The 17,087-nt window shown below is 36.4% G+C and overlaps 2 protein-coding genes across 4 annotated transcripts in view; one reads left to right on the plus strand and one right to left on the minus strand.

Annotated features, from left to right (window-relative positions):
• The window catches only part of LOC123747326 (U1 small nuclear ribonucleoprotein 70 kDa), a 28,729-nt gene extending 20,153 nt beyond the window's left edge, over window positions 1-8,576 (plus strand). For 2 of the 3 annotated variants that reach the window (XM_045729442.2, XM_069319805.1), the window contains 6 exons: window positions 937-1,048; window positions 1,392-1,505; window positions 3,309-3,443; window positions 6,399-6,551; window positions 6,643-6,719; window positions 7,240-8,576. In XM_045729442.2, coding sequence (XP_045585398.1) covers window positions 937-1,048; window positions 1,392-1,505; window positions 3,309-3,443; window positions 6,399-6,551; window positions 6,643-6,719; window positions 7,240-7,364 — 716 coding nt within the window. In that variant the 3' untranslated portion in view covers window positions 7,365-8,576. The remainder of the gene's footprint in view (window positions 1-936; window positions 1,049-1,391; window positions 1,506-3,308; window positions 3,444-6,398; window positions 6,552-6,642; window positions 6,720-7,239) is intronic. The other variant, XM_045729443.2, reaches the window with a different exon arrangement.
• Window positions 8,577-11,007: 2,431 nt separating this feature from the next.
• On the minus strand, window positions 11,008-16,872 carry LOC123747325 (dynein light chain Tctex-type protein 2B). Its single transcript, XM_045729441.2, has 4 exons — window positions 16,729-16,872; window positions 15,928-16,061; window positions 13,086-13,219; window positions 11,008-12,699 (listed from the first exon to the last, which is right to left on the minus strand). Exons 1-4 carry the CDS (start codon window positions 16,794-16,796, stop codon window positions 12,652-12,654), a joined length of 384 nt encoding a protein of 127 aa, XP_045585397.1. The 5' UTR covers window positions 16,797-16,872; the 3' UTR covers window positions 11,008-12,651.
• Window positions 16,873-17,087: the final 215 nt, after the last annotated feature.

The raw sequence follows: 17,087 nt of genomic DNA on the forward strand, positions 1-17,087 counted from the left end.
TGGTCTCCAGTAGGCTATTAACCCTTAGACAGCAGCTATTGAGAAATGGTCATCCTGCCAATAAGCAAAAAAAAAAAAAAAAAAAGGCCTTATTAATTTGTATGCAAAATGTAAGAAAACACGAAAATGTTATTCTTGCTGTTTCTCCTATTGTCTATCACTTGTTTTTCTTTGAGTGTGTTGAATAACTCGACAAATCACACAATTCACATAACACACGATAATGTTTCAATTGATGATGGGTTTACCTGGTCTACTTCATTACAACCAGTACAGAGTAGTGAAAAGGACATGAACGTAATATTTAATGGTGTTGGCCTCTTGGCAATGACATAAAGCCTAATTGGTACCATTTATAGAGTAAGACTAAAACATAGGCATAAGCTACCAATGTGGCACTGACAGATGATAATCATCATATGATAACCACATTCACCTATGTAACACTACCATGAAACGGTAGAAAAATTTGTTCAAGGGTCAAGGTAAACTCCATTACATCCACATAGACCTATTACATCCTTATTTCCATCATACATGTAAAACCCAGACAATCATTGTTTAATTTGTCATATGATAATCGCTGTTCCCTGTGAATCAACATATGACTATTACTGCTTTGTAAGGGTTAAGGATTCCTAAGATAAATATGAGTTATGTGTGTGTGTGCAGCCATTTCAGTGGGGCTAGTAACAGAGCCACTGAGGCTCCCCAGGATCAGCCATTTCATTACATTCCAAGCCTGCTTGATTCTTTACGATAAAATGTTAAGCATTTTATTGTGATCAGTTTTATTCTTTAATCAAATGGGGTATTATAATAGATTAACACTGCAAATGCCCTTGAAAGTACTTGTAATAACTTTTAATAACTATAATTACTTTGTTTTTATTAAAAATAATGTTTTTGAAAGTAAATAAAATTTGGCTGTTACAGGTGGAGGTTTGGGAGGCACACGTCGTGGTGGACCAGATGTAAATATTAAACACTCTGGTCGTGAAGATGACCGTAGACGTGGTGGTAGTGCAAGGGATGAAGATCGTATGGCGTAAGTATCGTACAAATATTAATTTTCAGGGGTCTCCTCTTTTTCAAGTACCACATTTGAGATAACCTGAAATGTGAGAGGGATCGTCCACCTTTTGGGGTTTGAAAATACCACCTTTTCAAAGACTCAAAATTCTGTAGTTTGGAATTTCCTCTTATTGGCCATTCAGCCCATGGAATCATTTCTAATTATTAATAATTTTATAGTAAAAAAAATCATTGAATGTAATATTTTTTTACGATTTTCCCTTTTTTTTTTTTTTTTTTGTTTGAAGAGTGTTTACAAATTAGCCTTTGAATTTATAAATCTTTTTGCTTTGGTTAAAATAATTTTCACTTCTCAGGAGTAATGATCGGGAACGAGTTGATAGGGATCGTGACCGTGAGCGTGAAAGAAGACACACCCGCAGTCGAGAAAGAGAACGTGAACCAAGGGAGAGACGCAGGAGGTCACGCAGGTACTGTAATTTGTAAATATATTTGTTTCGTAAAAACTAGATCAAGCTGGATGATTATTAAGAGTACAAGTATTTAATATTATAAATGTCCAGCAAATATAAAAAGTTCTGTACTCGGAAATGTCCTTGGAGAAAGTGACAAGGATGCCTGTGTGTTGCTCTACAAGAAGTTTGAGCCAAAGTGGAAGTAAGTACAATACAATGTTGAAGGTTGGAGAGTTTGAAGCTATAATGGAAGATGTTATTGAGAAGGTAAAAAGGCACCTGGATGGATTGTAAGTCAGTAAAGCAGTTGGACTGAATCAGATATCACTGGATATTGAAAGAGACCACAGAGATACCATGTAACCCTCTGCCTAGGATCTGTCACATTAGCTAATTGGAAACTTAATGAATCCTAAAAGTCTGCAAATGTTGTCTATATTTAAATAAGACAAATATGATATCTTAAACTATAGAAGTCTGTCACTGACTTCACTATCTTGCAAAATAATGGTTAAAAGTATCAGGAGGTTGCAGATTATCTGGAGAGGAATAATTTTGTGTGAGAAATGACATTGTTTTAATGAAAAGGGGAGAAGTGTGCCTTATGAATCTGATCAAGTTCTCAACAAGATTACCAAGATTCAGCTGGATAGAAAGATGGGCAGGAAAAAAATAGAGTTCATAAGAGTTCAGATTTTATGCTCATAAAGACAGTAATTAGAGATAACAGAAATGAACTACAGCTAATGACGTTTGAAAGAGGACACAGGTGACAAGATCAGTGTATAAAATATGAAGGAGAATAGACATTGTGATAGAAATTTTTGTTTTTCCTCCTAGGTGAGGAATGCAGGAAGGAAGAATAAGGAAAGAGTTGTCTGTAGCGAGAGTGGTAAACAAGTGGTATGAGTTTATACCAGAAGTAGTGGAAGGAACGACAATTCATAGTTTTGTGAAAAAGTTTGACCAAATATGTAGTCTGGAGTTATAAATTCAGTAGACATAATACTTCTTCCCATAGACAACCATGTAAGCCATAGAAATTTATCAATTTAATGGAGTGGTGCACAGAACTTGCTTAAAATTTCATTGTGGAAAATATAAAAACATTAAATTAAAAATAAAGAAATGCACCAGTGGAATACTTAAAGAACTGTAAGTATCTGAAGAAAGGGAAATTGATCTATATAGAGCTCTTACAGAAAGAGTAAAAATTGAAACTAATAACAGACTGAGAGCCATTTAAGAGATGAAGATATAAACAAAATAGCTCGGAATTGGAATTATAAACTCAGTTGGCATTGGTTTCTTTACTTATAAGTGGAGTTGTATAGAGGATAAGAAGGAAATGAGCAAAATTCTGAAAATGGGTATAAGTAGTTTGTTAGCAATCTGATACACAACGTAGTTTCTTGTGAGTGTTGCACTCACAAGGCTTGATATTAACACAAACCTCAGTGTCATTCAGAAGACCAGCCTAGATGCAGGCGAGATACAAATAACAGGATACATAGGCTCGCTACGTTTTTGCACTAGCATCAGTCACACAAGGCACAAGACTGAAAGTAGTGCTGGAATCTCCTGTTAAATTGAAAACAAAATTTTAATAACTAATTAACATTGATAGACCAAAAATGTATACACATACTCTGATGCAAGATGATACTACCAGGAGTCTTCTGAAAACAGTGCCTTGTAAGTTTTGCGCTGTAGCAAGTCTTTCCCCATAATGTTCATATCTTGGAATCTTTTCATTTGGTATGTAAACTTTCATCACCGTAACCCAAATAGTTTTAAATTTGCAATTTCTTTATACAGTGTGACCCCAGTGGAACGGACCCCGTCTTTACGGAGCCCTGATGCAGCAGAAGTGTTGCGTTCCGGTCGAGACCCAAGTGCAACAGAAAAGTTCCGGACGAGTGGGGTCGCGTCTTCGATGCGCTCCCGAAAAACGTAAAAATTTAGCTAAATATTTATTTTTTATTAAAATGTTTTTTCCTCAAAATTTATTTTGGTATCAAAATATGCGCAAAAATGTGTTCTGTCGTTTACAATAATATAAACATAACTGTGACCAAGAAAAATGGCTAAGATCATAATTATGGCCAAATTTAGATGGCAGTAATTATTGCATAACATGCATAATTATTGCCTTTTTAGATGAAAGTGAAAACCATGTAGCAGAGGGGCCCGGAGCGGATTGATCCATTTGAGTGGGGTCACACTGTTTGCAGTGATTTGACAGCCTCTGATCAATATCTCTTGAATTTTTTTTTTTTCCAAAACGTTTTCAAACCTATACAGGATTTCCTTAGTTCTGTATAATTAACCTTATTTATTTTCGGTTGTTTTGGCCAGATTGATTAGTTTTTAAATTGGGTGTACTGATCTTGCTCCCAATGAACATGCAAGTACCCCTGCATTCTGTTTATCTACCACCACCACTTGCACCACTGCCACTCGCCAAATGAGGATTTTGACAGCCTCCAAAAGTAGGCAGACAAATAGCTGGTAGAATGTAACTGCAACAATTGTAATGTAATAAACATAGGAAAGGGAGAAGAGTAACCAGGAAACATACCATGAGTGAATCTAGAGAGATGCATGAGAATTACTATAATTCCAGTACTATCTCCAGAAGCAAGTGCATATAGGATAATGTGCGCAGCATGTGATTAGCTGGGAAACAAAGCCAATAGTACTTTAAAACTTAACAAGGTCTTTTGATTTAGTTTTTCTTTATTTTTCCAAGAATATCTGCAAAGCCCAAAACTAGACTATGCACAGCACTGGAATGGCCTCGTTAAGAGACTAAAGAGACTAGGAATCCACACCTCGTTAAGCTCAAATCTAAACTTAAGTATTACTTAAGGGAGGGAGTATTAAATAAGGGAGCCGGTCGGCCGAGCGGACAGCACGCTGGACTTATGATCCTGTGGTCCTGCGTTAGATCCTAGGCGCCGGCAAGAAACAATGGGCAGAGTTTCTTTCACCCTATGCCCCTGTTACCTAGCAGTAAAATAGGTACCTGGGTGTTAGTCAGCTGTCACGGGCTGCTTCCTGGGGGTGGAGGCCTGGTCGAGGACCGGGCCGCGGGGACACTAAAGCCCCGAAATCATCTCGAGATATAACTCAAGATAACTTCCTGCAGCACACTAATCAAACTCGAGGCAGGCAATTATTGTCAAGTGTAACATAATGAATGTGAGAAACGAATTAGGGTTGGAGACCGGACCACAGGGATGTTGATTCCATAACAAACCCAAAGTTAAGAAATGAAGAGGGAAAATACTTGAGGGGATGTAATTGCAAAATTAACGTCAAAGGCACATGTAAACAAGAATTCAGCAACATACGCATAAAAGGAATTTCTTTTTTAGAGTGGGCAATAAATAAATATAAATACTCGTAAAATTATCTATTTGTATGCCAAATGTAAGGTAACTGCAAACAAATAAAGTACATGTCGTGGGCACTGGGAGATTACTGAATCGGGGTTATTGGTCCTTGGGCTTGTATCATAGTATTACTGACTCATGAAGTCAAGGCTTGTGTTGAGATGATTGTGTTAGGCAGTTGCCTTTTGCATTTTTGGTTGCCTTTTTTACTCAAGTTTACACAATTGACTAAAGTGGTGAGTACTGTATACAGTCTACAATGTAATACGTACACGTGTATTGCATGTACGCTCGAAGGAAATATCTTCCAACCCACTCTGTAGCTGTTATTCTGTATAGTAATATTCAAGCTGTGATTTGACTGACTGTCTTTCTGGTGTTACAAGATACCATTGTGTACATTAAGCGGATTATGTACAGTCAAGAGGGGTTAGTGCCTAATATCCATGAAGTCTTGGTGGGATTCAGCAGCAGAGGACAAATAACAGTAATTTAATTGGTTTCCTAATGTGTACATTAATGAATTCCTATTAAAATGCCATCTTTCATGGCAAATTGAAATTCATAACAAATTGCAGATGAATTTGCAATCTTTTTATTGACTTAACTGGATTTTCATTTATCCAGACATCCGAGGTACAAAATGGTTGTTGTTCAAAAGTGCACTTTGTGTGTCTTGTACACCAAATTTTACAGCATTTGGATACCTAACACAACCTTTTAGTTCAACAGTGACATTAGATTCTGTTGCCAATCAATGGCAGTTATTGCTGGGACTGGGTACCAGTTATAAATCTAAAGGTCATGGAACCTATATTTGAGAGTTTCTATAGGCATTTGGATAGTTTTTTTATATATATAATTAAGCTAAAAATTAAATCAGATTTTTGTAGGACCCCTTGCCTGCTTGTGGATATCCTACTTGATCACCCTTATATGGGGGAAATTGCCAAGTAGTAATGATGACCAATCCACAGCTCGGAAAATGGATAAGCACTGACGTTTTGGTCCATCCTGGACCATTATAAAGTTGATCACACAACTATACTGGTCTGGGATGGCCCAAAGTTTCTTTGCTTCTCCATCTTCTGAGTTGTGGTTTGGTCATTTCTTCAGCCACATTGACTCATTGTCTGCAGTGTCAATTATTTTAATGGTTTCATTCACTTTATTAAATGGAGGAATTTATAACAATAAGAAATCAGAATCTTCTGTATCTACAGCATGTATATTATGTGTAAACAGACCTTTCTTTTAAGCTACTATTCTTGTTGATTAGATTGGGGCTGTAAAACATGTCCTGATTAAAAATATTTTAAAATTGTTTTCACTTTTAGGAAAAATAGTTGTTTATCATAGTTAGTCAATAATACATACCAACATAGAGTAAACTTGTCAAGATAGAGAAAGCAAAAAATTCTCAGTAGTCAATAAAGAGTAAATTACTCATTTTATGTTGTAAAAGTTATGTTTTTCTGATTATCTATTTATGGCTCTTTGACTTCTTCAGCCGAGATCGGAAACGTCGAAGATCTCGTTCTCGTGAACGTGGTGCAACAGTACCAGAGGAAGGTGATGATAGAGAGAAGAGACGTCATAGATCGCGCTCCCGTGACCGCAAAAGACGTTCAAAGTCACGTGAGAGGAAACATCGCAGAGAACGGTAAGCAGATTTTTAAAGTGTTAGTGACTTACATGTGTTTATAATTTATTTTATAATATGAAATTAAATTTGGTAATTGTATGTTTTGCAGGGACCGAGAAAGACGTGAGCGTGTTCCTGGAGAAGAAGGAGAGGAGAATATCAAAATCAAGCAAGAACCAGAGGATGGTGAGTACTGTACTTAACTATTTTGACATGGGACAAACCATTTTAAGGCGATATTGTTTTTATTAGGGATTGAGATCACTCTTGACCCTTAAACTGCATAACTGTTGAATGGTAACATCCCCGTTGTGTGCTAGAAAAAAGTTATGAATTTTTTGTCGTCTTTTGACTTTAACTGGCCTCCAGGAAGCACAAAAATCCAAGTAAAAAGTGTCTATCTCTTGTGGTTTAGCTTGCAGTGGCTTGGAGAAGTTGCGATTTTTTTGGGTTGGGAGGACGAGGGGAGGGGGGCCGGACTGGGACGGAGGAGGGTTGCCGAGCCACAGTAACGCGTAGCCGGGTACAGCTAGTAATATAACGTGTTTATATGTATGTATATATATCCTATGACTGCCTTTTGCATAAAAAAGGGCAATGTCATAGGAAAAAATTGGCACTTTAAACATAAATATTTCATATTTTAAAAATATTATTTATATGGTTATGATCAAAGTAATTGGCATTTGTATTTGTTGTTTTTCAGACTATCCTGATTATGAAGGTTCATATTATAATAACTTCCCCATGAAGGATGAAGATGAGAGAGCTAAAAATGGTACTAAATATGAAGAGGAAGAGGAGGAGGCAAATAATGAAATTGATTATTAATTTTTGTTTTAATAACAGATTCTCAGCTGTACTAGTCTTACAGTTTGTAGGCTATTAGATAAAATAAAGTATAGATGTAATCGAGATATAATTAACAACCTCACACGTTTTAGGAGTAAGAGATCAGTAAGATAATCATAAAATGTGATCAAATGAATTGTGTAATACATTAGTCTTTAAATATTTCTTAAAGCCTGTAGTAAGGCTTGTTGCTGAAGGGGGCTTGCTTGCTCGGTGTACTTTCTGGTAACGAGAGTAATAGATGCTAATGATTGTTATACTGTACATGGTAATAAATGCTTTTGAATAATGTGTTATTGTATTCTTTGTGGAATAAGATTACAGTATTTTGCCCAGTAAATTGTGAGAGTTTGGAATATAGACTGTTTAAGAGTTCAAGATTGAAATGTTTTTTTTTTTTTTAATGTACTCTGACCATAGATTATGGCCATTATGTCTGGTAGGTTTGGTTGTACAGGTGCAGTATTCAGGTTCTTAAAAATTCTATATTGAATGATGGCAAGTTATGACAATTAACACCATGTATAAAGTATTTGTTTTGATGCTTCAAGAAGCCCACTACCTAATTAGTTAAATTATTTAATGAGAGCATTATTGCAGTCTTCATATCTTAAAAGATTGCCCACAAGTAAAAGCAGCAGATGGTACAAATCTTGACACACTCCAGCTTCACCTGTGCACATACATACAATGAAAATAGTATATGGGTTGTGATGTTTTTGATTTTTATGACTGACTTGGTTCTTGATTGTCGTGAATACAAAGATGGAGCAAGTTTGCTTTGACAATTTAATCATGACTAAAAAGTTACCGAAATTTTGTTCAATTTGGGTGATTTGTATCCTAACTTTCTTTATACTAATATTTGTTGCAACAAATTTCATGTTGGGTTCTGTTGTTAAATAATGGTTGTAAGAACTTCACTTTGTATTTGGAATCTTTATATGTTCAAGTTATTGAGTATTGTAGTGTAATGTGTTTAAATGAATGTAGCTGGTACCAGAGGACCTTGCAATACACAATTCAGTTCATTCTGTCTAGTATGAAAGCTTTACAAGAATGCACACAACTCGGTTTGGGAACATGATATTCTAAATGTTTTAAAATCATATAGTTTTAAGTACTTATTGCACATGTCAAATGTGCTGCTTTTGAGAAATAATTTTTGTGTAAAAAAATGTGGCCAAAGAAGTGGATATTTTATTATCCTTTTGAGTATACTCAAAATTCGACACTATGAATGAACCTACAGTGATTTTTTTTTTAAACAAATGGCAGGCAAAGGATAATATTCAGGAGTTGAAAATGGAAAACATTCACAGAAAAGGAAATGTGTGAAATATTAAACGAAAAGTTCCGAAGTGTGTACAAATTGAGATCTTCAGGGAACCAGAGAAGTTAAGAATTCCAGAAAACAACAAAATGTTTAGAGATGAAGTTAAAAAAAATAATGATCAAGGAGCCAAGAATAAAGCAGTTGGATTCTGAGGGAATGTGCACTTTAACTCTGCATTCAGCTTCAACTGATTTTTTCAGGCATCCCTGTGTACAGGAGTGGTAAATGTCGGGAAAAGCCTAGCATAGTTTCAATCTACAAAAACCGCAGTAGGGAATACCCCTCAATTATAGACCTGTATCATTGCCAAGTGTAATAGTCAAAATATTAGAAAAAAATAAAACAAAGTTGGTAGAATACCTGGAGAAAAAAAGATATATCAAGACAGTTGGCTTGGTTTTCGATCTGGAAGATCCTGTGTAACAGATTTACTGTTTCTATGAAAGAACCTAAAAAAGGCTTTCGACTTGGTTCCACGTAAGAAGTGGTTCTGGAAATGAACATATTTGAGGGGGTGAAAGTTTAGTTTCTAACCTGGATGAAAAATTGATAGAAAAATGAGTAATCAGAGGCAGTGCATTGGACTGGAGAAATGTCATAAGTGGAGGGTTTAGCTGTTGGACTGGTAATGTTCATTGTCTACATAAATGATCTACCAGATGGAATACAGAATTATATAAACATGTTTGCTGCTGATGCTAAGATAAAAGGGAAGATAAGAAACTTAAATGATTGTCCTGCCCATAAAGACGACCTGGACAAAATAAGTACGTATATGGAGCACCACTTTACAAATGGAATGTGGAATAGAACATAAACCCCACACAATCTATAAATTATGTGAGCAATCTAGCGAATTCTGATAGATCTAGGGGTGGTTCTAGATCAAAAACTATCGCCTGAGGACCACATAAAGAACATGGTGCGAGGAGCGTATGCAACACTTTAACTTCAGAATTGCTTTTAAATACATGGATGGTGAAATACTAAAGAAATTGTTCATGACTTTTGTTAGACCAAAGCTGAAATATGCAGCAGTTGTATGGTGCCCTTATTTTAAGAAGCACATCAACAAGCTGGAAAAAGTGCAGACATGCCACCAAGTGGTGTCCAGAGCTGAAGGATGAGAGGTTAGAGGCATTAAATACTGTATGCTAATCTTGAGATGATTTCGGGGCTTGGTGTCCCCGCAGCCCGGTCCTTGACCAGGCCTACACCCCCAGGTGGAAGTAATGGGCATCAGGGGTGAAAGAAACATTTTGCCAATTTGTCTCCGCCTCCACCGGGGATCAAACCTGGAACCTCAGGACTAGGAATCCGAAGCACTGTCCACCCAGCTGTCAGGCACCAAGACTAGAAGTTAGAATAAAAAGAGGCGATATGATCCCCACATACAAAATGGTAACGGGAATCGATAAAATTGATAGGGAAGAATTCCAGACATGGAACTTTTAAGAACGAGGTCATAGGTTTAAACTAACTAAACAAAGCTGCTGAAGAAATATAAGAAAATTCACTTTGCAAACAGTGGTAGATGGTTGGAACAAGTTAGATGAGAAAGTGGTAGAGACCAAAACCAGTAATTTCAAAGCGTTATATGACAAAGAGTGCTGGGAAGACAGGACACCACAAGTGTAGCTCGTCCTGCAACTACACTTAGGTAATTACTGGTTAGTGACTTTAAAGTACAATCTAAAATATATATATACAGTATATATATTTTTTTAAAAGTGGTACATTGGTGTGTTGTAAAAATGCTGAATTTGTCAATAGTTTTGTTTCATAGTGATTTCTGCAAAATGGACATAATGCAAGGGAATTTTATCTGCATACAAAATAACAATGTGGGGCTTGTATGTATACCCTCTACTGGCCTAAAGTTAGGAGCTAATGGTAAGGCCTGCGAATGCTTATTTCCCCGTTTTCCTTTCATCTGGATGTTGTCTATCTAAAAAAGTTTAAGGAGGCTACTTGCACTTGCATTATTTAAAAAAAGATAACTAAGAATGAAAATAAAAGAAACACTTCACCAAAATAATAAACTTCAATAAGTCACATGGGCTAGAGAATATTAACATGTACTGTACTGTATGTGTTAGTCTTTGATATAGCTTTTTATTATTAAGTAATTTTTTTTACTTTCCTTTTATGTATCATCAGATCAAACATTAAATCCCTTGTAATGTATTTCAGTAATGAGTAAATGTAAGTTTTTAAAATGGTAAATTCAAATTTTTTTTTTTGGTTTGCAATACAGTATATTTTGTCTTAAACTTGCATAAATAAATTAGATAATGCATAAAAAAATAGTATATTACAATACTGTCTAGTATTAGGATCTATATTCCATACAATAGTGTAAACGATGTCCGTGTGCAATTTGCCGTGCCACTGGATTTTTACATATTCTTGAGACCTGCTGAAAACTTGTGTAAAAAGAGCCAGATGTTAAGATAAAAATAACTTTAAAAGGTGAACAGGTGATACAATCACTGCAATAGTGCAAAGGATTGGGTTAAATGAACTGTACATATAATATATTTTAGGGAATAAAAGCAAGCTATGGAAAAATGCTGGTATAAGTGCTAACAATTCTAATATGGAAAATAAAGAAGCCTAACTGCGTAGTACTGACCATGTATTATAGTACTGTTTATACAATACTGTGCATAACACGGTATTCGCTGTACAATTATTTGCGTATATCACAGTAGTGAATACACATTACATGCTGTACAAGACATGAAGAATTTTTTTACCATAAATTCACTTTCAATTGTTTATCAGAGTGGATATTGCGCAACTTGACAATATTTACCACATACTATTCAGCTGACCACAAGCGCATTCATTAATGGGGTTCAATTTTAAAGTAAAGGATTAGGATAAGAAACATGTTTAATTGAATTAAAAACAATGTTTCTTAAAAATAAGAGCGGGGGAGTTGTAAGATGCGATATTAATATTACTATTCAGTATTTGCATTATAGTACAACTGTAATTAGTGGTCTATTAAATTATTATTATTTATGGTGTATAGTTTGACCATATTTTCTCCATTCGTTTTGCTTTTTAATTTGTAATGTCTGCCAAAGTAATCCTCATCCCAAACATTATTGTATTTAACAGCAAGCAAGGGAAAACTGTTTCACTCTCAATTACTAAATCTTATTGTGGAATTTGCATCAATATTTTTAGTACACTTTAAGTAAGTAAGTAACTATCAAAAAGAAGGCACCAAACCGGGAAGGTTATGTAGAACCATCAAATGTGCAGGATAATCAGAGGGCACTAAATATCACCAAGGACGCCAATACGAGAGCAGAAACGCATAAGGCAAACGATATAAAAAGTATTTGAGTTAGTACACTTTAAAATGAAGGCAGATGAAATGTCTATGGAAGATTCTGCATGAAACCAACATTGAAATGGAAATTTCAAGTGAATATTACCATGTATATAAATAAAAATTAATTGACATTTAATGAGAATCTTCCCACAATGAGATTCTCAAGTTAAAGCTAAGATTAATTTTGTATATCACATAATAAACTAAAAGGAATGACAAATACAGTAGCTTACAAAATATTTTTGGTAATATATGAAGCACAAATAAGTTCTTAAATCACAGTTTGGGTAAATTATGGCAACATTACTGTTTGTACTGGGGCAGTCATGACCAGAGCAACACTGTATTGCATGGGACCGTGTAAGGCACTGACTGGTGCAAGTTGAAGGCTCACGACCTCCAGTCAGAATATTACTCAATATCATTTACTGTCCCTCACAAATATATATCCGTAAGTGGAGATAGATATTTTTTGCTAACAACACTAAATCACATGTAGAATTTGTGAACTGAAGAGAAATGTTTCCTTGAACCATCTCATATCTTCAAAAACAGTACTTTGTTCAGAATGTTCTCATTGCTCAATAAAAGTAGACACCGAATACTGCAGCTGAGCAGAAGAACGTTTCCTGGAAAATACAAATGATTATTAAACATTATTGACAGTCAATACAGCACTATAAATGGTCTACTTAAAAACATAATACTGTACTGTAAAGAGATTAGAACTGCACAGCATAGTCTTAAGTGGGGCCTCATCAGTGCTAGATATAACTGAAGGATAATATTTATGCTTCTGTTGGTGATGCTAATTATATGCCAGCATCCTTTTGCTTTATTTTGTCCAATGATGTACTGTATTGCTATCTGGGCCACAGGTCACTGCTAACCTTGACTCCTACATATCTTGCACAATTTAATCCACCCATGACTATTATTTATTTGCTATGTAGGATCACTGTCTCTACATAGTGATACATTATTATTAATAACTGCATGAATTATATTTACTTACCGCCAAAAATACATCAGAAGCATAATTGTCAGTATCAGCATCCCATAAACACCGAGCACCAACCTTAACACCTTCACCTCGCTGCTCACCAATTACAATATTTACAAGAAACTTGTACCGAGGAAGGTTTAAATCTGAAAAATGTTAATTATTAATGTAAATACAGCATCTGACCATTGGCTAAATTATATATAAATAATTTTAAATAATTTCAAACAAATAAAATATAGCATAAATGTGGTATGCATGCATGTTTGGTTTGTCAGATTAATCATCATTGGGTTTGGCCAATGTGATGGTGTGGTGCCATATCACCTCACCTATTTCTTATCATTTTTTTATGTATTTATATGTACTGTACAAGAGTTCTTATATTCTTGTACAGCCACTAGCACACAGCATTTCGGGCATATCCTTAATCCTAATTTTCCCCAGAATACGACCCGCCGAATTGTTTAAAAACCATGTACCCATTCACTGCTGGGTGAACAGAGGCTACAGTAAAGGATTGGTACCAGGTCAACCCTCCCCAGCCAGGATATGAACCTAAACCAAAGTGCTTGCGAAGCACCGAGCAAGTGTTTTATCACTACGCCTCGGGAATTGCCATCTCTACAGCTGCTTTCCAATTACTGAATATTTTTTATTCCTAGATATTTTTAGCAGCAACTGTGCTGTGGCAGGTAAAGGAAGGATTTGTTGCTGGGGAGGAGTTGGAACTGGCAACATGGTGGCCCAGCTGTTTACATTTTCCAGATGACAATGTAATCTAGCCTATGTCATTAAATATGTTCTCCAAAAAAGGACCATCTGTTTAATCATAATATTGAGTTGGATGGGGTACCACCACTAAGATTTATATAGCCAAGAATTCAGGTATAACAATATGAATGCCCAGTTCATTCTTGGGAAGAGATACGATTAGCTTGTCTGAAGTTTCAGTAAACATGATTGAGGGCAGCGTATGAAGAGGCAACAAGAACCGACACATACTGTACTCCGTTTATGAATGCAGTCTTGCACTACAGTCACCAAGGAAGCCATGGTCAAAGATACACCACCATGGTGTATCTCTGATTCATGAGAGGAAGGCCCATGATCTAGATTGTCGCCTCAGAGGGATTGGTCAACTTTTGTAAAGCCCTGAAGAGTAAAGAGTGGAAAATATGTCTCCATGTTGGCACTCATTACATTACATACATTACATACTAGTGGGCAGAATGAGAAGTAGGTAAGCACAAGAGTTTTAATTATGTTCTGTGGCAAGCAGATGAATTAAAATGAGAATTCATTGAATTTCAGTGACTCAGTCAAGAGGGAAGATTATGTCAAAGTGAACATTTATTAACTTTTCAGTTGTCCAGTCAAGGGGGCTAAACACTTAAAATGCTTTACAAGGTTGCAATATAGGCATTGCCTAGTAATATTAAAAAAAAGGAGATATAATGTAGATCATTCATTATTTACTGAAAGTTACACAACAATTGGGAGCAGCAATAAAGAAAGCTAACCAAACCCTTGGAAGAATCAAGTGTACCTTTGACTTTAAGGAAAAGAAGGTAGTGATTTAATTGCATAAATCTCTGGTGTTACTGAATCCAAGGATGGGGACTTCATCTTCAGAAGAACATAGCTGATCTGGAGAAAGATCAACAGTGGGCAACAAAAATCATACTTGAATTAAGTCAACTCATGTATCAGGAATGTTTGAGGGCTAAAGAGCAAACAACATTGCAAACCAGGCATGACAGGATGGCTCTCATTGAAACTTTTAAAATACAGAACAATTTGGAGGAGGGTGACCCAAACAATTTCTTCAAAAAATTAGATGCAACACTAACAAGGAGCAACAGTTTCATGCTCAACAAGCCACAATGTAGGACTAAAAACAGGAAATGCTTTGTCACCCACACGGTTATAAACCCATGGAACCACCAAAGTCGTAAATAACAAAACCATTTTAAATTTTAAAATCCAGTTAAAAATCATTATCAAGGCAAACGGGGAACCTTTGACAAGCTGCTGGCTTCCTGTCCTAGTTGAGGCCGCTAGTGTTAACGGCCCTCAGGTAAATTCAGGTAACCCAAACTAAGTCACTTAAGTCAGTGGCCTGGGGGAAACAACACTCACTTCGATGTGCTTGTAGGGTGAAGAAGTCTTCTCATATTTGTGTACAGGTATATGCTAAGCCAGCAACCAACTTGTCTGTCTGCTCTCCCACTTCCTAGTCAGACTAGGAAGTGGTCAGCCAACCACTTCAGCCAATTCAATTCAGCCAACCTGCCCATAAGTAAGTAAATCACCCTGGCTACTTGTCTTTCCACCCTCCTACTTGCAAGCATGCAAGCCAACCAGCTATTAAGTCAGTCTGCTAACTGTCTGTCCATCCTTCTACCCAGAAGCATGCCAGTTAGTTAGCTAGCATGCCTGCCAGTCAGCCAGCCTGCCCACCATCTTATCTATCTGCCCTCCAATCCACAAGCCAACTAGTCAGCCACTAACTAGCCAGTCAGTCCAGTACTGTAACTCATTCTTGCCATCTCACCCACCCTTGTAGATTTAAAATTCCATATTGCATATGGATCGGTGAGCGTGTCTTTTCTCAATATTTATCATTAACTTTCTCCTTATTTTCTGCCATGTTAATTGTTCTGTTGGCACAGTGCAATGTGCCAAAAGAACTTTATTTTACAGTACAGTACTACATACATATATTTATTTAATTTTCCCATAAGATATTTTTGCTAAATACCATATTAAAACAGTTTTTAGAAACGCAACCCCACACACTACTGGGAGTGCATTCTACTCTTATATCTATTAAGTATGACATGTCACTCACCTAAAAGTTTATTTCTGAGAAGGTCAGCCAAGGACTTGGACATTTCATCTCCAGCTTCAAGACTATACACAAACCCTGTGAGGTTCTCCACCAAAGTGTTGTGGATCACATCACGAACTACACTGCTTCGGAACCTGTTAGTAAAATATTTTTACTTTAGTCCTGAGTTTGGGTCAAGGAATTATGCAATCATACTATAGATATTTTCCACATGATGTCATGTGACCATGTGTTGCATGTAAACCTGAGGCTGTAGGATTGAATGGTAACAATCTCTGTATTAATTCTATGTCAGTTTTGAATGAGCAGCATTGATGGTTCAAGTATTAATGTCAGCTATTTCACTTTTGAACAACTACAGTAATGAACTCTATAGGGTAAATAGAGGCAACAGTTTTTGGGATGTGCCTAAACGACTCACCCTAATGGGAGTCAAACTAGTTCAAATCAGTTAATTTAACTTAATTTTGCTCCTGGTGGCTAGTTTATTGGGCAGCATCACTCATTCTGCGAGTGAACATAGAACATACCCCCACAGCAGCATCCCATACAAAGCGAAATCCCACTGGGTTATTCATCCTGTCACCCGTACCAAGACGCTGATGGGTCTTACTTAACTGTCTCAAGTGAACTGACTGTAAAACAGGATATTAACGTCTTACAACCCTCCAGTTACGTTGTCTCGCAGGCTCCAAGGGGTGAGCGGACTGACTACAGGTACACATGAACCTGTAACAGGTCTATGGGAAAATGAATATAAGGTTCCACTGACTGAGGCAGGGATATGGGAGTCCAACTTACTTATCCTTTAGGTCGGGTCTGATCTGAAACGTGGCATTTTGGTCAGCAACTGCTGCACCCGCCATCATGTTGTTTTGAAGTCTGAGATTGTTGTGATGCACCAGCAGGGTTGCCAGGTCCAAAGTGCTGCAAGTAGCGAGCTGACGGCCTAAAAGTAGCGAATTTGTAATAAGAGTAGCCCAATTTTTTGTTTAGTGACTGATACGGGTTTTAAAGTAATATATTTTAATATATAGAGTACACTATACACGATGTTAATTGTCTTATTAATATTATTTCTGCACAAATACACATACACACACATATATAATATATTTACACATACACACACACACACACACACGTTATGGAATGTGGAA

Source organism: Procambarus clarkii, chromosome 94 (assembly GCF_040958095.1).
Source record: "Procambarus clarkii isolate CNS0578487 chromosome 94, FALCON_Pclarkii_2.0, whole genome shotgun sequence".
Classification (NCBI taxonomy): Eukaryota; Metazoa; Arthropoda; class Malacostraca; order Decapoda; family Cambaridae; genus Procambarus; species Procambarus clarkii.